Raw genomic sequence first — 24261 nt, forward strand, 5'->3', positions numbered from 1 at the left:
AATCGGTATTTTTTCTTTTTCTTTTTTAAAATTTTTTTAAGCCATATCGAGAGCATGCCACAACCGTGTTTTTTTTTTTTTTTTCCCAGACACTCCATGGACACACATGTAGCCATGTCTAAGCCATGCCTCCTAGGTTACCATCTAACTACAACAGGAAGCTTCAAAAATTAAAATTGTATGGCATGGCTATAATTGTATAATGCATTATATTTAAAATTGCTATTAGGAAAAGAGAAAATTCACTAGAGAATCAAAAATGTAAGGATGATTTCACAAACAGAAAGAATCTTTTATACCAACTAAATTCTGTGAATTACATCATCCTTGCCCCTCCCCCCAAGCCAAAAGAAAACAAAAAACTTAGACCTAGGGATGGCAATGGGTTGGTTGAAGGCTGGGAAGATCCTCCAAAGCTAGAATAAGATAAAATTATCCCATCTCAAGTTCAATCCAACAAGTGGGGTTTAGGACTTAAATACCAAATGAATCCATCCATTTAACAATAAAAAGACTTTGTGAGTGCATTTGGTTGGGAGGAAACATGGTAGGATGGAAGAGGGTTGAGAGAACAGAAGAGATGGATTAATAATTTCTCTTGTTCAGTAGAATGGGAAAATGGAAGGAATAAGGGAGTGATGGACATTTTATAATTAGGCCCCCATTTTAATCTTCCAAAATTGGAGGAAAATAAGAGAAAGTGTCTTACATAGATAAAGTTTATGAAAAAAAATTCAACACAAGAATATAATAGGAATGTAATACAAAATACTTATTCTCTACCCTTTTCTATCCCTTCAACCAAATACTAATAATAAAAATATTAATCTCTTCTTTCCTTATTATGTTCAGCCTTTTCACGTTTTCTCTATGAAGCACGGGTGCGGGTGCGGGTGCGGCGGGACTCAGCAATTAAAAAATTAAAAATATTTTTATTTATATTTTCTATATATTTTTACTATTAAAATATTCTTAAAAAACATATTACTATGCCTTCATTCACAAAACAAAGAAAGAAAAAAGCAAGAAACACAAAACAAAACACAAAACCAAAAAGAAAACACAAAAGAAGCAACAAATATTCAAAATAAAATTGAGGAAAGACAGATTTAGAGTTTTTGGGTCCCATTTAGAGCCGATTTCGGCTGTTCCGGCATGATTCAAGGCCGATTTTGGCCTTTTCAGGCCTGTTTCGGCCATTTCGGTCGCCGGCCGATACGACCCGATACGGTCCGATTCTAGCCGAATCAGCGCCAAGTCGGCTTAAAAAAAAAAAAAAAAAAAAAAAACACATGGCAGACGTGGCCTGACACGGCACCGACGCGCGAGCAGCAGCGTCCCTCGCGCGTCGCCGCGTCTGTGCATCATAGCGTTTTCTTTCCTCTCACTTTTTTATCCTCTCTACCAAACAAACCCTCTGGTTGCAACTCCACACCAACAGAATATTCTATAACAAAAAATTTGAAGTAACCTAGACCTTTAGATGGCAATTGGTTAGGTGAATCCTATAAAGGTCACCCAAAAACCCAAATCCAACTAAAATATCCCATTTCAAGCCCAATCCTAAGACAAGTTGGGTTTCAACCCACTTAACCACTGATACCAGAGCCACCTCACTTGATAAAGATAGAAATGAGACAGAAATGGAAAAAGAATTCTTAAATTTTTGCAAGAAGAAGAAAAAAAAGATTATCTAGCATTTTTCTATAAAAGCCACAAGCCTTACAAACCCTTCCACCAAGGCGTGCTGTTGATCATAGGATCAAGTTGGTTCCTGGATCAAAGCCTCCTTTTAAGGCCCCATACAGAATGTCCCCAATGGAGTTGGCTGAGATGAGAAAGCAGTTGACAGAACTGCCAAAACATCCCAAATTAATGCTTGAGCATTACAACCAGCTCTCTGTCACAATATATAAGTCTTTCAAGGGGGCTGCCAATTACATCCCATTAAGTCCCACAGACCCTATTGAGTCGGTAAATTCATTAACCACTCTAGATGCATACATGAATCCACTTGGATTTTTGAGGGATTTACTATTTCATTCCCCAAGCCACCACAACTCTTAATGGTTACCCAAACCCGACCTATTAGGAAAGGATTAGGTGACCCTAAAGGGCCACTAAATGCCCTACTCAAACCCAAATGAAATATAATAATAATAAGTAATTATATAATGCAATTATTCAACAAATATAACCCATAAATAATTGCTAATCTTGAAACACAAACTAATCATATAAATGCAGGCATATGCAAGTATATATGTATCTTATTTATGCATCCCATACTTATCTATTAATTCATCTATGAATAACATCGAGCCCCATCTCCTACATTTTTAGCCATGCCATGCCCTGTTTCAAGTTGGCAAGGCAAATCAGAAATCAACATGCATGCTCAATCATGTTCATATTCTACTGTGTTCTATCTACACAATGAAAGGGCCATATGATATATAGTGTTGAATTCGGACAACATTTCGAAGTACTTATTACTTCTACGGTTCTACCTACTATTATATTTGAACTAAGAACAAGATACCTGCTGAATGAAAGCAATACTCTTAACTCTAAACTTAACTAAGTCAGTTATCACTGTAAAGAGAAAGAAATGACATCTATCAGACTATCACATCAATGGATTACAAAATGGGGGCCTTGTAATGATATGCCAAAACCACTGTTTGCTCCATGCCTCATCAAAAGACTTGGTTTTGCGTATCAATCAATCTAATTTAGAACTTTTTTTTATGACAAGGAAACTCCTCAAGGCAAGGCCACTTCATGTACCCACCCCAGTCAAGTAAACCCCAGAAACCCTGTTCACAGGAACTGTGTATCACGTAATCCCAAGACACGAACTAAAGACATCATGGGAGGCCAAGCAATTGAGCTACCCAGTGTAGGCTTAAAACTTTAGAAGATTTGGCCCACAACATTGCCAGTGCCATTTGCCAAGAGCTCGTAGCTCAATTTTTTGGCACCTCCTAGTGTTTCCGACAAAGACATCCAGGGTTCAAATCCCCCTCCTCGTGAACTATTGAATTATCAATAAATAAATAAATAAAAGCCACTGTAGGTGCCATCCAAAGAATCTGACATGCTTCATAACATTTGGACAAAAATTGTATCTAATGGCATGGCTTTCAAAACAGCTTGCGTTTCAAAAGGCCAAAATATTTTTTTTGGGAGCATAAGTTTTGGAAAAAGAGAAGACTGCAACAAAAGTACCAACACCAGAATTAACATAGTACCGCAGGCAAGATGCACAATTATGCACAAGAACTTGTTCATTTTAGGCAATCCCAATTGAAAATATGAACAGCTAGTCAATTATGCAAAAGCAGCTCTATACTCAGGCAAAAATACGAAAACAGAAAAGCCATACGGCCGTCGTCTAACGTAAAACACGATCAGAACTACAAAATTAAACCCAATTTCAAACTCAATCAGATATGATATTCACAGTTGAATCACATCAAAATTACGAAACCCAACGAAAATCATAAATAACATAAACAAAGTACATGATCACATTTAAAGTATTAGAATATAAGACAATAAAGTCTTCGTAAATTGAGTAATACAGACCAGAAAGGTAGCACACTTGTTCTCTCTTTTGTTTATTATAAACAATTAGTCCACAATCCACGCTAAAAAAGAGAGAAACAAGCTTCAATAGCTCCAAATTGACTAAAATACCATATAACACAATAGCGATTATCATATACTTTCATACCGTTCACTTAGCCGGAGCCGGAGCAGGAGCAGGCAGAGAATCGGTGGCAGCGGGAATCTTAATATAGCCGAACTTCTTGAGATTGGCATCATCGTCATCGTTGTTGCTGTTGTCGTCGTCGTCGTCGGAGAAAGAAGAGGGGAATGCGGAGTAGTCGGAGGAGGAGAAGCGGTGGGAGAAGAGAGACCAAGCGAGGTACATGGTGGCGGCGGTGAGGGCACCGCAGCCAACGCCGAAGAGGAGAGCGACGACGACACTCAAGATGTCCTTGGTGCGGTCACGGAGGGAGCTGAAGTCGTAGGCAGCGAGGGGTTGCTGGGGTTTCCTGTACCCCAACGGCATGTTGTTGCGGTGGATCGGGTCGCGGAAGAGGAAGATCTCGGTGGTGGTGGGGAAGCCTTGTTCTTGCAGTTGGGGTTTCGGGTTGAAGTGGCTGATCTCGGTGAAGACGGTGACGAATCCCGAGGATGATGATGAAGATGAAGAAGGGTTTTGTTGGTTAACGGGTTTGAAGGAGAAAGAGTAGGAGGAGATGAAGAGGGTCTTGCAAGGCCTGGCCGTCGCTGAGATTGTTGCCACCGATAGGATCAGAAGTTGGACCAGGATGACACGATGAATCAGTGAGGCCATGGCCATGGATTTCGATATTATCTTCTTTGCGTCTTTTGGTTTTTTGCTTTGTGCTTGGTCTCCTTTTGCGTCAACCGTAACCTTTGTGATATTTGTAGATTACTACCTTCTTATGATATTTGTATTGCCATCTAATCCTTCGCCCCCAAGGACTCCAATATATCCATTTTTCAAATTTGGGGCACTATAGCACTGATATTAATATATCTTTTATATTTGGTCAAAGGAAAAGATATGTTTACACTTTACCCTTCTTATTTTAGTCTTATAAGAGGATTTGCAACAGCCTCGACAAAGAGTTTGCCTAGCCAAACATCGGTTTGGTGAGGAAGCTCAAATAAAAGTTTTTAATGCTTAAATACTAAAAATTATGGACCTAAAAAAATAACATATTTGGTAGGAGTGTTTTTTTAGAAGCGTTTAAATTACGTTTTTTATTTTAAGGTGTTTAAACACTGAATTTAAAAAACTCTTTTTAACAGTTTTCAGTTTTCAAATAACATTGTTCAATGGCACTTTTGTAAATATTTTTAAAATGGTAGGTCTCACTTATTAAACTACAAGTCATCACTTAAAAAAAAAAAAATACACATACCAAACACACAATTATGTTTTTTTCACTTTTGAAAATACGTCATTAGAAATATAATACCAAACACATTCTTTGCATTATGGGTATCTTAAATACATGTTTTCACAACACTTTTTAAACCACGATTTTTATATTATTTTCAATAACAATACTCAAACATCTCTACCAAACAGACACTTTTTTTTTTCTCAAAACACTAAATAGAGTCTAGATAGATGAAGCAAAGGCTATTGTAGTTCAATTAACCATTTTAATTCTTTTTTTTACTCGCTCTTTCTTCATTCTCTCTCCATGCCATTGATAGGTTTCTCTCTCTCTCTCTCTCTCTCTCTCTCTCTCTCTCAAAATTGATTCCAAAAAGTAGGCAAAATTGTCTTGGGTTGATCAATTTGGTTGTCTAATTGTGTGTTGGTCGATTCAACGATGGATGCTAAGTAGTTAAGATGGTTGGGTCACGTAGGAATATGTATGGATTGGATTGAGGGATTTTTTCAACCCAACCCACCATAGTGGGTTAAAAAGAATCCAAGCCATCACAAGGGTTCATCCTAACCCACGTGGACCATGTTAGACCCATGGGTTAAATATTTTTTTCATTACCATTATTAATATAACATTGAGAATTAGAACAACACAACCACAAATAAGACCAAATTTATTACCAAATAATCATGCGCATAACATCAAACCAACATAAACTATATGAGCATAACTTAGGGTTTGGGTTCTATTTAGGAAAAGGGGTAAAAAAAAAAAAGTAAATAACAAAAATTATGGACCTAAAAAAATAACATATTTGGTAGGAGTGTTTTTTTTAGGAGCGTTTAAATTACGTTTTTTATTTTAAGGTGTTTAAACACTGAATTTAAAAAACTCTTTTTAGCAGTTTTCAGTTTTCAAATAACATTGTTCAATGGCACTTTTGTAAATATTTTAAAAATGGTAGGTCTCACTTATTAGACTACAAGTCATCACTTAAAAAAAAAAAATACACATACCAAACACACAATTATGTTTTTTTCACTTTTGAAAATACGTCATTAGAAATATAATACCAAACACATTCTTTGCATTATGGGTATCTTAAATACATGTTTTCACAACACTTTTTAAACCACGATTTTTATATTATTTTCAATAACAATACTCAAACATCTCTACCAAACAGACACTTTTTTTTCTCAAAACACTAAATAGAGTCTAGATAGATGAAGCAAAGGCTATTGTAGTTCAATTAACCATTTTAATTCTTTTTTTTACTCGCTCTTTCTTCATTCTCTCTCCATGCCATTGACAGGTTTCTGTCTCTCTCTCTCTCTCTCTCTCTCTCTCTCTCTCTCTCTCACAAAATTGATTCCAACAAAGTAGGCAAAATTGTCTTGGGTTGATCACTTTGGTTGTCTAATTGTGTGTTGGTCGATTCAGCGATGGATGCTAAGTAGTTAAGATGGTTAGGTCACGTAGGAATATGTATGGATTGGATTGAGGGATTTTTTCAACCCAACCCACCATAGTGGGTTAAAAAGAATCCAAGCCATCACAAGGGTTCATCCTAACCCACGTGGACCATGTTAGACCCATGGGTTAAATATTTTTTTCATTACCATTATTAATATAACATTGAGAATTAGAACAACACAACCACAAATAAGACCAAATTTATTACCAAATAATCATGCGCATAACATCAAACCAACATAAACTATATGAGCATAACTTAGGGTTTGGGTTCTATTTAGGAAAAGGGGTAAAAAAAAAAAAAGTAAATAACAAAAATTATGGACCTAAAAAAATAACATATTTGGTAGGAGTGTTTTTTTAGGAGCGTTTAAATTACGTTTTTTATTTTAAGGTGTTTAAACACCGAATTTAAAACTCTTTTAGCTTTCGCTTTCAAATAACATTGTTCAATGGCACTTTTTTAAATATTTTAAAAATGGTAGGTCTCACTTATTAGACTACAAGTCATCACTTAAAAAAAAAAAATACACATACCAAACACACAATTATGTTTTTTTCACTTTTGAAAATACGTCATTAGAAATATAATACCAAACACATTCTTTGCATTATGGGTATCTTAAATACATGTTTTCACAACACTTTTAAACCACGATTTTTATATTATTTTCAATAACAATACTCAAACATCTCTACCAAATGTACACTTTTTTTTCTCAAAACACTAAATAGAGTCTAGATAGATGAAGCAAAGGCTATTGTAGTTCAATTAACCATTTTAATTCTTTTTTTTACTCGCTCTTTCTTCATTCTCTCTCCATGCCATTGACGGATGTGTTCTCTCGTCTCTCTCTCTCTCTCTCTCTCTCTCTCTCTCTCTCTCTCTCTCTCTCTCTCTCTCTCACAAAATAGATAAAAACAAAGTAGACAAAATTGTCTTGTGTTTATCACTTTGGTTTTCTAATTGTGTGTTGGTCGATTCGCCGATGGATGCTAAGTAGTTAAGATGGTTAGGTCACGTAGGAATATGTATGGATTGGATTGAGGGATTTTTTCAACCCAACCCACCATAGTGGGTTAAAAAGAATCCAAGCCATCACAAGGGTTCATCCTAACCCACGTGGACCATGTTAGACCCATGGGTTAAATATTTTTTTCATTACCATTATTAATATAACATTGAGAATTAGAACAACACAACCACAAATAAGACCAAATTTATTACCAAATAATCATGCGCATAACATCAAACCAACATAAACTATATGAGCATAACTTAGGGTTTGGGTTCTATTTAGGAAAAGGGGTAAAAAAAAAAAAGTAAATAACAAAAATTATGGACCTAAAAAAATAACATATTTGGTAGGAGTGTTTTTTTTAGGAGCGTTTAAATTACGTTTTTTATTTTAAGGTGTTTAAACACTGAATTTAAAAAACTCTTTTTAGCAGTTTTCAGTTTTCAAATAACATTGTTCAATGGCACTTTTGTAAATATTTTAAAAATGGTAGGTCTCACTTATTAGACTACAAGTCATCACTTAAAAAAAAAAAAATACACATACCAAACACACAATTATGTTTTTTTCACTTTTGAAAATACGTCATTAGAAATATAATACCAAACACATTCTTTGCATTATGGGTATCTTAAATACATGTTTTCACAACACTTTTTAAACCACGATTTTTATATTATTTTCAATAACAATACTCAAACATCTCTACCAAACAGACACTTTTTTTTCTCAAAACACTAAATAGAGTCTAGATAGATGAAGCAAAGGCTATTGTAGTTCAATTAACCATTTTAATTCTTTTTTTTACTCGCTCTTTCTTCATTCTCTCTCCATGCCATTGACAGGTTTCTGTCTCTCTCTCTCTCTCTCTCTCTCTCTCTCTCTCTCTCTCTCACAAAATTGATTCCAACAAAGTAGGCAAAATTGTCTTGGGTTGATCACTTTGGTTGTCTAATTGTGTGTTGGTCGATTCAGCGATGGATGCTAAGTAGTTAAGATGGTTAGGTCACGTAGGAATATGTATGGATTGGATTGAGGGATTTTTTCAACCCAACCCACCATAGTGGGTTAAAAAGAATCCAAGCCATCACAAGGGTTCATCCTAACCCACGTGGACCATGTTAGACCCATGGGTTAAATATTTTTTTCATTACCATTATTAATATAACATTGAGAATTAGAACAACACAACCACAAATAAGACCAAATTTATTACCAAATAATCATGCGCATAACATCAAACCAACATAAACTATATGAGCATAACTTAGGGTTTGGGTTCTATTTAGGAAAAGGGGTAAAAAAAAAAAAGTAAATAACAAAAATTATGGACCTAAAAAAATAACATATTTGGTAGGAGTGTTTTTTTTAGGAGCGTTTAAATTACGTTTTTTATTTTAAGGTGTTTAAACACTGAATTTAAAAAACTCTTTTTAGCAGTTTTCAGTTTTCAAATAACATTGTTCAATGGCACTTTTGTAAATATTTTAAAAATGGTAGGTCTCACTTATTAGACTACAAGTCATCACTTAAAAAAAAAAAAATACACATACCAAACACACAATTATGTTTTTTTCACTTTTGAAAATACGTCATTAGAAATATAATACCAAACACATTCTTTGCATTATGGGTATCTTAAATACATGTTTTTACAACACTTTTTAAACCACGATTTTTATATTATTTTCAATAACAATACTCAAACATCTCTACCAAACAGACACTTTTTTTTCTCAAAACACTAAATAGAGTCTAGATAGATGAAGCAAAGGCTATTGTAGTTCAATTAACCATTTTAATTCTTTTTTTTACTCGCTCTTTCTTCATTCTCTCTCCATGCCATTGACAGGTTTCTGTCTCTCTCTCTCTCTCTCTCTCTCTCTCTCTCTCTCTCACAAAATTGATTCCAACAAAGTAGGCAAAATTGTCTTGGGTTGATCACTTTGGTTGTCTAATTGTGTGTTGGTCGATTCAGCGATGGATGCTAAGTAGTTAAGATGGTTAGGTCACGTAGGAATATGTATGGATTGGATTGAGGGATTTTTTCAACCCAACCCACCATACTGGGTTAAAAAGAATCCAAGCCATCACAAGGGTTCATCCTAACCCACGTGGACCATGTTAGACCCATGGGTTAAATATTTTTTTCATTACCATTATTAATATAACATTGAGAATTAGAACAACACAACCACAAATAAGACCAAATTTATTACCAAATAATCATGCGCATAACATCAAACCAACATAAACTATATGAGCATAACTTAGGGTTTGGGTTCTATTTAGGAAAAGGGGTAAAAAAAAAAAAAGTAAATAACAAAAAATTATGGACCTTAAAAAATAACATATTTGGTTGGAGTGTTTTTTTTAGGTGCTTTTATTTTTCGTTTTTTATTTTTATGTGTTTAAACACCGAATTTAAAAACTCTTTTTAGCTGCTTTTCAAATAACATTGTTCAATGGCACTTTTGTAAATATTTTAAAAATGGTAGGTCTCACTTATTATACTACAAGTCATCACTTAAAAAAAAAAAATACACATACCAAACACACAATTATGTTTTTTTCACTTTTGAAAATACGTCATTAGAAATATAATACCAAACACATTCTTTGCATTATGGGTATCTTAAATACATGTTTTCACAACACTTTTTAAACCACGATTTTTATATTATTTTCAATAACAATACTCAAACATCTCTACCAAACAGACACTTTTTTTTCTCAAAACACTAAATAGAGTCTAGATAGATGAAGCAAAGGCTATTGTAGTTCAATTAACCATTTTAATTCTTTTTTTTACTCGCTCTTTCTTCATTCTCTCTCCATGCCATTGACAGGTTTCTGTCTCTCTCTCTCTCTCTCTCTCTCTCACAAAATTGATTCCAACAAAGTAGGCAAAATTGTCTTGGGTTGATCACTTTGGTTGTCTAATTGTGTGTTGGTCGATTCAGCGATGGATGCTAAGTAGTTAAGATGGTTAGGTCACGTAGGAATATGTATGGATTGGATTGAGGGATTTTTTCAACCCAACCCACCATAGTGGGTTAAAAAGAATCCAAGCCATCACAAGGGTTCATCCTAACCCACGTGGACCATGTTAGACCCATGGGTTAAATATTTTTTTCATTACCATTATTAATATAACATTGAGAATTAGAACAACACAACCACAAATAAGACCAAATTTATTACCAAATAATCATGCGCATAACATCAAACCAACATAAACTATATGAGCATAACTTAGGGTTTGGGTTCTATTTAGGAAAAGGGGTAAAAAAAAAAAAGTAAATAACAAAAATTATGGACCTAAAAAAATAACATATTTGGTAGGAGTGTTTTTTTTAGGAGCGTTTAAATTACGTTTTTTATTTTAAGGTGTTTAAACACTGAATTTAAAAAACTCTTTTTAACAGTTTTCAGTTTTCAAATAACATTGTTCAATGGCACTTTTGTAAATATTTTTAAAATGGTAGGTCTCACTTATTAAACTACAAGTCATCACTTAAAAAAAAAAATACACATACCAAACACACAATTATGTTTTTTTCACTTTTGAAAATACGTCATTAGAAATATAATACCAAACACATTCTTTGCATTATGGGTATCTTAAATACATGTTTTCACAACACTTTTTAAACCACGATTTTTATATTATTTTCAATAACAATACTCAAACATCTCTACCAAACAGACACTTTTTTTTCTCAAAACACTAAATAGAGTCTAGATAGATGAAGCAAAGGCTATTGTAGTTCAATTAACCATTTTAATTCTTTTTTTTACTCGCTCTTTCTTCATTCTCTCTCCATGCCATTGACAGGTTTCTCTCTCTCTCTCTCTCTCTCTCTCTCTCTCTCTCTCTCTCTCTCTCTCTCTCTCTCTCTCTCTCTCACAAAATTGATTCCAACAAAGTAGGCAAAATTGTCTTGGGTTGATCACTTTGGTTGTCTAATTGTGTGTTGGTCGATTCAACGATGGATGCTAAGTAGTTAAGATGGTTGGGTCACGTAGGAATATGTATGGATTGGATTGAGGGATTTTTTCAACTCAACCCACCATGATGGGTTAAAAAGAATCCAAGCCATCACAAGGGTTCATCCTAACCCACGTGGACCATGTTAGACCCATGGGTTAAATATTTTTTTCATTACTATTATTAATATAACATTGAGAATTAGAACAACACTACCACAAATAAGACCAAATTTATAGCCAAATAATCATGCGCATAACATCAAACCAACATAAACTATATGAGCATAACTTAGGGTTTGGGTTCTATTTAGGAAAAGGGGTAAAAAAAAAAAAAGTAAATAACAAAATTATATAATATATTTTTACATATATTTTCTAAATTTTAAATATATTAAATATAGGTGGGTCAAGTCGGGTTATGTGGATTTATAAATTTTCTGACTCAAACCCAACTCAACCCACTGTAAAAACAAATTTCACAACCCAAATCACTAACCCTTAAAAACTGACCTAACCTGACAAGTTGAGTTAGATAGAGTCATTTTTAGCGAGTTGGAAGCACACCCCTAAGATCACGATCTGGGTTGATTTAGCGGTAGAGGACAATGGTTATGTCTCGAACTTGCAATGGGTAATGAACGACAGTTGTTATGGGTTGTCACGTGGTGGTGCATTACTGTCTTAGGTCATCGTTGTGGGTCTTTTTTTTTCTTTTCTTTTTTCTTTTTTTTGCTAATGTGGGTTTGTTTGATCTATGTTTTGTTTGTTTTGTTTGGTTGTTAACATTGTGATTTGATTTTTTTTTTTTTCATCTAGGTTTGAGGGATGACATTGATTGTTTAATTAGGTTGTAGGCATTAGCCATGGTTGTGTTTTGTTTGTTTGGATTTGTTGATGTTGGAAGATATGTTGAATTAGGGAAAAACGGTGAAAACAAATTATTTCAAGAGAGAAAAAATAATATTTAAATAGAATAATGATAGAGTATTGAGCTTGATGTAGTGGTTTGTGAGTGGTAGAATAGCTAAAGTAACAAAAAAAATGGAGTTTTAGGGGTCAATTTTGGCTTAAAATGCATTAGGCTAATGCTAATGCTTTTGTAATTTAGTAGTATTTGAGGATCAAGTAAAACAAGCTTGGTGCCAACTTGCCATCTAATCTTAATGGTGGTGGTGGGAATCTAGACGTAGCCAAGTTTCCAAGGGTTAAGCTAATCGTCAGAGAAGAAGTTCTGAGAGAAGAAAGACCAAGTGAGGAAAAAGCCAATAAGGGTTTCACAAACAATGCCATTGAGGAAACCCATTACAATGCTCAAGATGACCCTATGGATGGAGCTAAAGTTATATAGAGGGGGGGGGGGGGGGAGTAGTCATTAGGAAATGGTATGTTATTGCAAATAGACACATTTGGATATGGGTGACAAAATAGGTTTGGTTGGTCATAGTTGGGCTTATGGGTTGTTGTATTAGTGGCTGGGATCGAGAAGATGATCGTAATTTCTAAGGAAAGGAGGGAGGGGTCTTGAAAAGCTTGGCCTTCACTTATGAGATTGTTGCTATTGATAAGATCAAGAGTTGGATTAGGACAATGTGAGTGTGAGTCAATGATGCCATGGTCATGGATATTTGAATATTGACAAGTTTTGACAAGATGGGTTCAGGCTCGGCCTAAGATAGTTTGCGGCCTAAGGCGAAATATTAAAGGGGCATTTTTATATCTAAATATCACTTAAATAATATTTAGTTTATTTTTTATATTATACATTTTTTTATTTCAAATCTATTATTAATTCATACTAATTAATAAAACTAATTTATCAAAAGTGAGCTAGTGATACTTACTATGAAGGTTTTGTACACTGACGTGTCACCAATAAAAAAAAGTTGTTCAAAACATTAATTTATTATATTGTTTGAGTGACATCAATCATATTCCTGCCACAATAGTTTTTTTTTTGTCATAAAATTTGCATTAGTTTTAGCATTTTTCATTCACTTAATGGTGAATTAGTGATTGTGTTGTATTTCTATTGTTTCATAATATTTTTGTGTATGGAGAAGATGCTGAAGTTACTATAAATTTTACTATAAAAAAGTTACAAAAATTGATTTGACATTTTAATAAAATAATAAATGAGTATTGAATTACTTATTACTTATTGTGATGGGCGACATATTAATTTATAGGACCTATTTGATAAAATAAAAAAAAAGTGCAAATACCTCTTCTTCTTCTTTTTTTAATTAGAAAAAAAAAGGTTACTGCCCCATATTAATTTAGGGGGCTTTCCATGTTAAGGGGCCTTAGGCCATGGCCTAAATGGGCTAGGCCTAGGGCTGGGCCTGGGTGGGTTACTTAAAAAAAAAAATCTAAGGCTTTATTTCTTAATTTTATGATTAATGTAAATTACTTCCTTTTCATAAAAATAAACAAATTAAATTTTGACATTAAATTAGTTCTAACTAATCCAATTTAGGACCAATGAAATTTAATCCTTCATAATCACATGGCTCATGCATTAATATGCTAGCCGTTAATTCTTGATGTGGCTTGATTTTTTAATTAGGTGGTTTAATCTTTAGGCTTCGTTTGTGATTTTATAAGGGAATGAAATAGAATTATCATAAGAGAATGGAAATGAATGGAATGTATTTAAGTAAGGGAAAAAGATGGAAATGATTGGAATCGAATGGAATTAAGTAACATTGATTGGATGTTTTAAAATTAAGGAATAAAAATGAATGGAATGTAAGTAATTTTGCTTGGGAGTAACATGGAGGGAATGGAATGGAATCATTTTAAGGCAATATTACTATTAGACCTATTTTTAAAATAAAGGGTTGAATATATAGGGGTATTGTGGGAGTTTTAATAAAAAAATTATTAAATCTAATTTCATTCCCTCCTAATTTCGGGAGAAATGAAAATTTGAGGTTTTAAGAGAATAGAGAGGAATGTGTGTTCCCTCCTACCCATTCCATTCCATTTCCTCTCACTTAAACTCTCAGACAAGGGAATGAATTTTCCATTCCCTCAATTAAAACTCTCAAACAAGGAAAGTGAATAATATTTTAAAATGATTATTTTCATTTCATTCCATTCCATTCCATTCTCCTAAACAAGACCTTAGGTTCTTCATGTTGTTTTGATCGTGATGTTTTGGAGTGATACTTATGTCCCTTGAATGATTCAAACGCCATTTTTACTCTTGGGTTATTTCAAACTTACTATTTATCCATTTGTGAATTTCAAAACCACTCAACTTTATAAAAACTTAGGTGGCCCAAACCAACCAAGGAAACATGGTCACCTCTTGGAGACCTCATAATGAGAAGAGAAATAAATAAATAAAAGAGAAAAAATTCATATTATGTTGACCTTTCTGCTTCTAGTGCATTGCACAAAATTTTAACTATAAAAAAATATAATTTGGAGGATAATTAGAATGAAAATGGATTGTATTCAAAATATAGAAATACTTGATATGAAATAATATTATAATTAAAATAACACTTGCCACCACACTTAGAATGTAATTAGAATCTAATTTTAAAAATATATATATCAAAAAATTAAAATCTAATTTAGATTCTTAATTCAACTTACTCTGATGTTGTTTTTATATATTACGTATTATAAGTATGTAACCCGTACGTATGAATTATAGTGGTGCCATTGATGTTAGTTTGAGTAATTAAACATATATGACATAGTTTAATCAGGACATTTGGAGGTACTAAAATAGTTTTCCTTGCAATTTTCATGATATCGATTACATCAAGTTTCTCATTATATTGCCATTACATATCTAATTTTGAAAATCATTATTAGATACTACATATACAATATTTATTCATAATTATTGCCTGTAAAATTCTACTAAATACCACATAAAATAAAATAATAAATTGGTCAAATAGTATCTCTTAAATTGAATGGGGATAGACGCATGAGGTTGTTTAGTTCAATTACAGTTTGTTACGTTCAATGTCTTCGCATACAAAATATCAGAATAAAAATTGTATGAAAAATATGCTTATTAGTTCAGAGAAAAAATAACAACAAAAATATAAATAATTTAATTTGTATGAAAAACTAACAAAAGCAAAATTCAATTTTGATTCTAATTGATTTTTTTTTCTAAACTTTGGTTTACACACACACACACACACATATATAACCTAATTAGTAATGAACCATGCATAGTCATAGCATACTACATAGACTAGTATGTAGTCCTGCGCATATGCAATAGTACAATTAAAAATTTTAGAAGATGTTTAAATTATACATGAAATTATTTTATAATTTTTTTTGAACTATACATTTTTAAAATATGGAATAGTTTCTCATTATATGTGTGTGTGTGTATGATTTAAAATTTAATTGGTTTAAAACTCTTTGGTTTTCGCACCCAATAATTCACTTGCCAGAAAAATAAAATACTTAGATGGATTAGATTTGAACTCTTCGTTCTTTACACTCAATAATTTGCGTAGTACAAAATTAAAAATTAAAAATTAAAAATTAAATAGGACATGTGATACAAAATTGAGAATTCAATTAAAATCTAATTGAATTTTCTCTAAACATTGTCTATTAATACATACATACATACATACATATATATATATATATATATATATATATATATATATATATATATATATATGTGGGGAGAAAATAGACCCTGATGGGGATGTGGGCCTTTGGGCCATGCTAAGGAAGGCCAACCTGCCCTTGGGTTCAGAACTTGTTAGTACTACGGGTCGGCTCGTATGCCGAGGATCCGAGGGTCCAGTCGAGGATGAATTTCCCTTCGGACGGACACCGGAGAACCCGGGACTTCATGGTAAAGGTTAGGGCACGACACGGTTAAGACCAATGGTTAAAGGGGGTGAACTCTTGAATGTCCTAGAAGCATCGATGTTAGAGAAATACCGAAGATAAAGGCTGCCACCTCCACATTAAAGACCCTGCACCTACCACCCTGGCCGCATTAATGGGGAAGTGACGCCTGAACAGTGGAAGGGAAACTTCTGGTTACTATTCAAAGGCACTGAGAAAATAAATATCTGGGTTAAGGGGGAGTTGGGGCAACACGTGTACAAAGTATCAAAAAGAGGAGTATTTAAGGAGAAACCTAGAACAGGAAGGGGGACTCCCTTTTTTTGGTAATCTAAAAAAGAAAAAGAAAAAAAGAGAAAGAGATAATATAAGAACAGCTCTCGGCTTACGTCCGAGTAGGTTGATTTACAATATTCCTTGTTGTTTTCAAGTGTTTTCAATCTTTGACTTGTCATTTAATCCTTAGACACTTCTAACCTGGGTTTCAAGCCCACACTCTACAAATTCACATTGTTTAAGGCTCATTGGGCCTGAGCCCGTAACTGTTATTGAGGCCAGGTGTAATTGTGCACTTACAATATATATATATGACTTATAAATTTGAATTGTTTTTAGTTACTTGATTGGGTTTTTGGTATGGTTTATTTATATTGAGCTTCTCATTTTCTATGCTAAATTAACTTATTTGATGCAAAATTGGATTTCAATTATAAAATTTAATTGAATTTTCTCTAAGTTTTGTCTATTAATTAATATATATATATTTTTTATTTCAATGAGATTTTGACTTCAACAGTGTTATTATTATTAGAAGGAAGCAAGACTTCAACCAACATTTTATTTTTTAAAATAAAATATATTTTTTATTAGCTTTTATACTGGAATTGATAGATGCAACGCGGAGGGGCCTGTATATCAAGGACACATAAAAAGATGTTAAACTAGTTTAATATGCATTCAGCCAAAAAAAAAAAAAACTAGTTTAATATGCAACCCTTAACTAGAAGAGAAGAGGAGGGCAAAAATCCAATTATTATTAAAAAAAAAAAGATTTTATCTGACGTGGCAGGTGGTGAGTGGCCAGTATATAAAAAAAGAAGCGACGTCGTTCCGGGGATGAAATCGCAGAAAACCCTGGGTCCCGTTCAAAAACCCTAACAGCAAGAGAATCTATAGCTTCCTCTTCCTCTTCCTCTTCCTCTTCGAGTCTTTTACAGCAAGAGCAGTGAAATCTCAGGTAATCATTCATCATCATCATCATCATCATCATTCTTTTATATTATTTTTCGCTTTTGGATCATTACGCTGATTACAAAAGTGAAATCATAGAATGGGGTATAAGAGAAAGAAGAGCGAAGGCGAGTTAGAACCAGAAATCGAGAATGGTCGGAAGAAGCCGATGATGCAGAAGGAGGAGAAGGAGATACTGCCTTCGACGATAAAGAACAAGGAGAAGCGGTCGGAAGTGCACGCCAAGCTCAAGCACCAGAAGAAGCTTGAGAAGCGTAAGAAGGCTAAGGCTCGCGATGCTGCCGAGAAGCGAGCTCTCGAGCTCGGCGAGGAGGTATGTCCTTTTCGTTTTTACTCTCTTTCTTACAACAATTGCAGACTTCTTAATCAAATTGTTTGGTTTTGTTGATTATTGCAGCCGCCGCCGAAGATGGTTCCTCGTACCATTGAGAACACCCGAGAATTCGATGAGACTGTGTGTAAGCCCGATGATGAAGAGGTAAAATTTGGTGTTTTTCTTTATTTTGAGTTAAGCTTAAAAACTAGCTGTGTTGGCTTCCAAGTTCATGGAATTTAATTGAGCTGCTTGCGTATTAAGTAAGTACGTGCTCTGTAATTAAGCGAAATTCGAAAAGAAATTCATTTGCGAAATTGTTTTATGGGTTTCTTTCATTTGCATTGTGTGGTGGTGGTGGGAGGGAGGGTGGGTTGTAGGATATATGACTTTGGGGGTTGAGATGTTTAAATTTTTATCGGAATTTGATCAGTTCTGTTAGAATCATGTAATCTCATGCGTTGATGATATGATTTCATCTTTGACTTTTGCAGCTGTTTGCTGGAAATGATGCCGATGAATTCGGTGCAATTCTAAAGCGTGAACGTACTCCGAAAGTTCTAATCACCACTTGCCGTTTCAATTCTAGTGTAGGTCTTCCTTGTTGCCATTTTTAATTGTCTTATGCCACCCATGAAGCTCAGCATGAATATAAATATATTTAATATTATTTTATCTTTGGTTTATGTATTTGGTTTATAGAGGGGGCCTGCTTTTATATCAGAGCTGCTTTCTGTGATCCCAAATGCACATTACTACAAGAGAGGAACCTATGACTTGAAAAAGGTGCCCCCCCCCCCCCCCCCCCCTCTTCCGGCTCTATGAGAAGACAAGCATGAAGCTAAATCCATTTGACAGTTTCTTTTGAATTAACCCCCCATTTTGTGTTTTCAGATTGTAGAATATGCGAATAACAAGGATTTCACTTCTCTTATAGTTGTTCACACCAATCGTAGGGAACCAGGTTAGTGATGCTTCATGCTCAAGGTGCTATGGAATCTATGATGTGAATATATTCTCTCACTCTTTATTTTCCATTCCTTTAATTGTACAATTTTAATAAAAAAGTTAGATTTTTTTTTGCCATTTCCCGTTGTTATTGTTTTTGACTGTCAGCTTTTTTGGCTGTCTTGTAGATGCTCTCCTAATCATTGGCTTACCGGAGGGACCTACTGCTCATTTCAAGCTTTCAAAGCTTGTTTTGCGGAAGGATATTAAGGTTTGTTGCTGATGTTTTAATATGAATACAAGCCCTTTGATTTGATGTGATCATGTGAGCTGCTATATTGACCAATATTAAAAATAGATTATAAGGTATAGCATGCCGAGAGTTGCAATTCAGCAGGCATTGATGGTGATTCATTCATAATGTTCTGTTGCATCCATTATTAATTGATAAGTGGACCTTGCAGTTCTTAGATATGAGGCTATTACTTCTGCCAATCTCAATTATATATTTGTTTTGTTGCAATCATCGTAATTGCTTAACAGGTACTAGCATCATTTTGACTTCAGAGGAAGATTGACAAAAATGGCTCTTTGTAATGAAACATGGAATGGATAATGGGAATTTATGAAATCAAAACCACTCTTAAAATTACTTGTTTAAGATCATGTGATTCTGATTTTTTTTTTTTTTTTGCTTTATTAAGTAGGAATAACTGATTAATCAGTACTTTTCAAGTTGCTCCTACATGTGATATACGAAAGAAGTCATTCTAAATCAGTACTTTTCAACCAGTCAAGCATGTGTTTACTGACAACACTGCTATTTGTTTTGTTACATTGACTGTTATTGCTTCATGGACACTAGCACTAGATTAACTCAAAGAAAAAAAAATGGCCGTCCCTAGTGCACAAAGCTACCACATTTTTCTGGGTTTGAAATAAGTGATTGTTAGGCAGCCTTACCTCCAATTTTTTGGAGAGGCCAATCCTCGGATAATATGTGATGTTTGGACTATCTAGTGGGTTCTTACTTCTTACATAGGGAATTAATGCGTGTGAGGGCTCAATTATGCCCAGACAATATGTAATTATGAGGTTGCCTCAAAATTTTACCTGTTCTCCCTCATGTTCCAATTCAGGGACACTGCCCTACATTACTGTAATCTGTCTGGATGAGTACTATTTACCCAAAAACAAATGTAGGTTGATGCCTGATTTTTCATGTTACTAGTATTATATGGATATTTTTTTAAGGAAATATGTTTCTTTTTTATTCATTGGCCTCTTTTTTCTCATCCTTCCATATTGCTTGCAGAATCATGGAAATCCAACCAATCATAAACCCGAGCTCGTGCTGAATAACTTCACAACACGCCTGGGTCATCGTATTGGAAGGTGCATTTTTATCTTATTTTAATGATTGAAGACATACATGTTGGTAATATCTGTTCAAAGTAATATGAAATGTGACTGCTACTTAAAATTTCAACACTCTTCATGTATGTAGTCTTTATTGAATTGCATGCCCCTCAATTTTCATATCTTATAGATGCTGATGAATAATGATGGTGTTTATAATTGTCAAATCTCTTTCCTTAACAGTTTTTTTCCCCACCTCTAGATTAATACAGTCACTTTTCCCACAAGATCCAAATTTTCGTGGTCGGCGAGTTGTCACATTCCACAATCAGCGAGATTTTATATTCTTCCGGCATCATCGGTGTGTTTCTGTAGCATTTATAAGTTACCACAGTCAACAATTTTATACTATTCTATAAGTTATGGTTTTCTGACAAATACATCCTGTTATCATGTTTGCAGGTACATTTTTGACAGAAAAGAAAGTAAACAGACTGACTCAAAAGGTAAAGAGGCCAAGGATGCCAAGGGTGAGAAAGCTTCTCAAGAGAGAGTAATAGCCCGTCTTCAGGTCAGCATCAATTGCATTTGTATTTTGAGATTTTGATATTGTGCCGTCCATTAATTGCTTAGTAAGGCCCCTCGCTGTCCCTCCTCTTGGTTAACATATAATAGTTGAGCCCCAAACCACACTCCATCAGTGCAAATCATGCTACTTTGTTTCATTTTTACCTAGAGTGTGGTTGCAGTAAATGGAAATGACATATGGGAACATAATATGCCACTTCCTTTGGAACAGGATACGATGGATTTAGATTGTATATAGACCTTATTTAGGTTGCTGAACTAGATTTTTTATTTTATTTTATATGCATATGTAAAAATAATTTTATTCCAAGAGACTTAGCAAAAAATAACTATACGTTCAAAGAAAAGATAGTTCACATAACACAGAATGTGTAGCGAACCACTCCCAAAGAATTACAATGGTACAACCTCAAATTAAAAAAAAAAAAATCTAAAAGTTCAAGAAAAGACAATGAAGGGATGCTACCCAAAGCAAACATCCAATCATACAAAGATCTCAAAAACAGCTTATAACATGATTAGGACATTATATGCTGTATGCTGTCAAATGTTCTACCTTTCTTCCCTCACCAAATTGTAAACATCAGACGCACAAAGGAACTGCATTCTGGATTTTTGCACTCCTACGGTGATGAAATCTTCCTTGCCAACATTTGAACATCTGAATTATTGTCTTTGTCATGACCCAAGATACTTCAAACAGTGCAAACACCAAAGAACAAATATCTGTTGACTAGTTAGATGTTAGAAGTGATTCTACAGTCTTAACTCTTAAGTTGGATTTTCATGGTTCCCTGTTTATACTAAAACTTGATATGACATAAGATTTCAGTTGCTTTTTATTAATGGCAAACAGTGGAAGCAAAATGCATATGCAGATACTTTCATTGCTGCATTTCACATTATTGTCAATGTGATCTAGTGAAAATGTGGTGACTGTGAGTATTGATAGAAGAAAATTTGGTAACTCTGAGTAGACAAGTTGCGACACATAAAATTGTTCATCTCTAAGAAGACATAGATGTTCAACTCAAACATGAGTAATTGGCTTCAGGATCATGTGATGAACAAAATAGTTTGCTAAAATAAATTGAATTTGCGGTACACTGCTATGGACCCTTGTTAGTGGCAAGCAAATTCCCTAAGTACAAGTGATATGTGGTTTGGGTATGAGAATCTGCGTCTCCAAAATTGGCTTTAAGGCTATGTATCAACTGACTTTCCTAGACTTCGCAAAGGCTACGTATCAGCTGTGACTGTATGCCAATACGATAATTCTATTTTAAATATGCAGGAATGTGGCCCTCGTTTTACACTTAAGTTGACCAGTTTGCAGCATGGAACATTTGATAGCAAAGGCGGGGAATTTGAGTGGGTTCACAAGGTAGTCAACTTACCAACCAGATCAGGCCACTGTTTAGATCTAATATATAATCTTTTCATTTTTCAAAAAAAAAAAAAAATCCCCTCAATCTATCTGACACTTGCTTTGTTCCCCATTTGATTTTTAGCCGGAAATGGACACAAGCAGAAGGAGGTTTTTCTTGTGATGCTCTTTGGAGTATTGCTTTCACGTTCCTTTGTCATGGAGTAGAAGCATTTTCTGGTGAAGAGAGTTGGTACTTTGAGACAAGATATTAAAATTTATCTCAAGTGTCTCCCTCAATATTCTGGTGTAATTTGATTTATAGGTTTTATATGTTCTGATGCTTGATACATTTTCATGATCCTTTTGGAAAATTTTGTATTTGATAGGTCCATTTTTTTCTTCTTCACACATTTACATTGTTGTTTCATCTCATCATTATAATCTCTAATTTCTAGAAATTTGTCTCTTCTGATCATTTTAATTTTCTGTCTTCTCTGTAATGCAAATGATACGTGGCTCAGTTTTTCCACACTGAATGTCATTTTGTTATCAGAGTGCATGCCCTTTAGAGTACATGAAGGCAAATCAAAACAAATACCTCCAAAAGCAGCAACTCTCAACATTGACCTTTTGGGTGGAGTTTGTTGCTAGATAAACACAATGCAGCAATGTCAAGATCCAAGCTATGCTTTCCAGCACCGGTCTAATTAGTATAGTAGTTCCTGTTTTCTTTCCACAAAATCTGCTCATAATCCTTCAACAGAGAGCACCCACAACTGAAAATGCGGTTATTGACCACCCCCTTTAGGGCACTAAGATAATCAACATCTCATTCCTACACGCACAAGATGAACACTCGCCTGAAAGGGTTGTTGACACTAGACCATCAAAACCTGTATAGTAAGGTAAGAGAATTGAATCTAGAATAGGCTTGCATGTAAAATTCCAGGAATTTTTGAATGCCCTTATCATAGGAATAGTGATAAGGGCATTCAATTTCATCCATTGTTTCTTCTTGGTGCCGTTTGACACATTTGAAGAAATGTTAGACGTCTTCGGTGGCCCATTCAAATTGAAATGTTGGATATTCTGGATGCAGGAGCTGCCAATTCATTGTGTTTTCCTAATGATTTCTTCTTTTAGCTTCTTTCATTGGTATGTTCTATATGGACGACATGATGGCACATGATCTAACAATTATGAGAACAATGGATGTGTTAGTTGAGATGTTTCAGTTGAAGGTGTCTAGGACAGAGAGATCAACTAATTACTCTTTTATTTTATTGTCCAGAACCAGTAGAATATTTAAAGTTTTCCTTGTGGGAGGGGAAATCAACTATTTGAAGTTTAGTGTCGCTGGGATGATGCTCTTCATTTCATCTGTCAATTTGTCTTCTCCTATACATTTCTTGAGGAAGATCAAGATTCGTTTTGATTTATTATATGCCCTGAACACATAAATAGCCTGTGAAAATAAGAAGCATTTTAAATTTTTTACTTAATGATGAAACAACTTTGGTGCAAACTGCAAAGTAGCAAACAAATGAGGGCTCATGGGGGATGAGGCAACTTAATTCCTAAATGCTGTTTGCTAGGTGATTACAACTGACACTTGATAGATTAGCAGACTGATGAATTCGATAAGAGGAGCATTTGTACAAAGAATGAGTTAATTGGATTACCAAATTCTACAGGTTTGGGGTCATGCTTGCTTACTGCTGGGACACTTTCTGCTTTTCCAGTGAGATTTTCAGACTGTTACGTGTATGACCAAACAAATAAATACTACCAGTTCAGGGTCAGTACCTGTTAATTGAGATGTGTGGTTCCACTAATACCAAACCAAAGTCTATTAAAAAAACAGAAAGGGCTGCCCTGTATGGAGCCGGATTTTGTGCACGGAAAAAATAATTTGTCACCTTGGAGATATGTGCTTATACCTGTTCATCCCAAATATAGAAGTAGTTTTTTCTAAAAAAATATATTGCGTGAATTTTACCTAAAATCTACTATCAACAATGGTAAAATTTTTTACTTATTGAGGTCAAATCACCTAACATAAATGTTATGTGAGCACCACATTTTTCCCACTTGATTCGCTCCGAGCATTTCTTTGTCAAATGATCAAATTGGTCCCTGAAGTGAATTCCCCCG

At 34.3% G+C, this 24261-nt stretch overlaps 2 protein-coding genes across 2 annotated transcripts; one reads left to right on the forward strand and one right to left on the reverse strand.

Moving 5' to 3' along the window:
* Positions 1-3510: 3510 nt before the first annotated feature.
* Positions 3511-4497, reverse strand: LOC142627007 (uncharacterized). Its single transcript, XM_075800784.1, has one exon. The coding sequence runs from the start codon at positions 4373-4375 to the stop codon at positions 3743-3745; it is 633 nt and encodes a 210-aa protein (XP_075656899.1). The 5' UTR covers positions 4376-4497; the 3' UTR covers positions 3511-3742.
* Positions 4498-17397: 12900 nt separating this feature from the next.
* Positions 17398-22565, forward strand: LOC142622789 (uncharacterized). Its single transcript, XM_075796322.1, has 12 exons — positions 17398-17516; positions 17609-17843; positions 17928-18008; positions 18338-18433; positions 18546-18629; positions 18738-18807; positions 18980-19062; positions 20107-20186; positions 20413-20511; positions 20613-20721; positions 22033-22122; positions 22250-22565. Exons 2-12 carry the CDS (start codon positions 17610-17612, stop codon positions 22286-22288), a joined length of 1065 nt encoding a protein of 354 aa, XP_075652437.1. The 5' UTR covers positions 17398-17516; position 17609; the 3' UTR covers positions 22289-22565.
* The last annotated feature ends 1696 nt before the right edge of the window (positions 22566-24261 follow it).

Source organism: Castanea sativa, chromosome 1 (assembly GCF_040712315.1).
Source record: "Castanea sativa cultivar Marrone di Chiusa Pesio chromosome 1, ASM4071231v1".
NCBI classification, from domain to species: domain Eukaryota; kingdom Viridiplantae; phylum Streptophyta; class Magnoliopsida; order Fagales; family Fagaceae; genus Castanea; species Castanea sativa.

What these genes read in the sequence shown, in the direction of transcription:
- LOC142627007 (XM_075800784.1), bottom strand. Translation starts at nt 4,375, where the DNA reads ATGGCCATGGCCTCACTGATTCATCGTGTCATCCTGGTCCAACTTCTG.
- LOC142622789 (XM_075796322.1), top strand. Translation starts at nt 17,610, where the DNA reads ATGGGGTATAAGAGAAAGAAGAGCGAAGGCGAGTTAGAACCAGAAATC. An exon ending in CTTGCCGTTTCAATTCTAGT is followed by an intron (nt 18,434 to 18,545) that starts GTAGGTCTTCCT and finishes TTTGGTTTATAG; the next exon opens with AGGGGGCCTGCTTTTATATC. An exon ending in CACCAATCGTAGGGAACCAG is followed by an intron (nt 18,808 to 18,979) that starts GTTAGTGATGCT and finishes GCTGTCTTGTAG; the next exon opens with ATGCTCTCCTAATCATTGGC.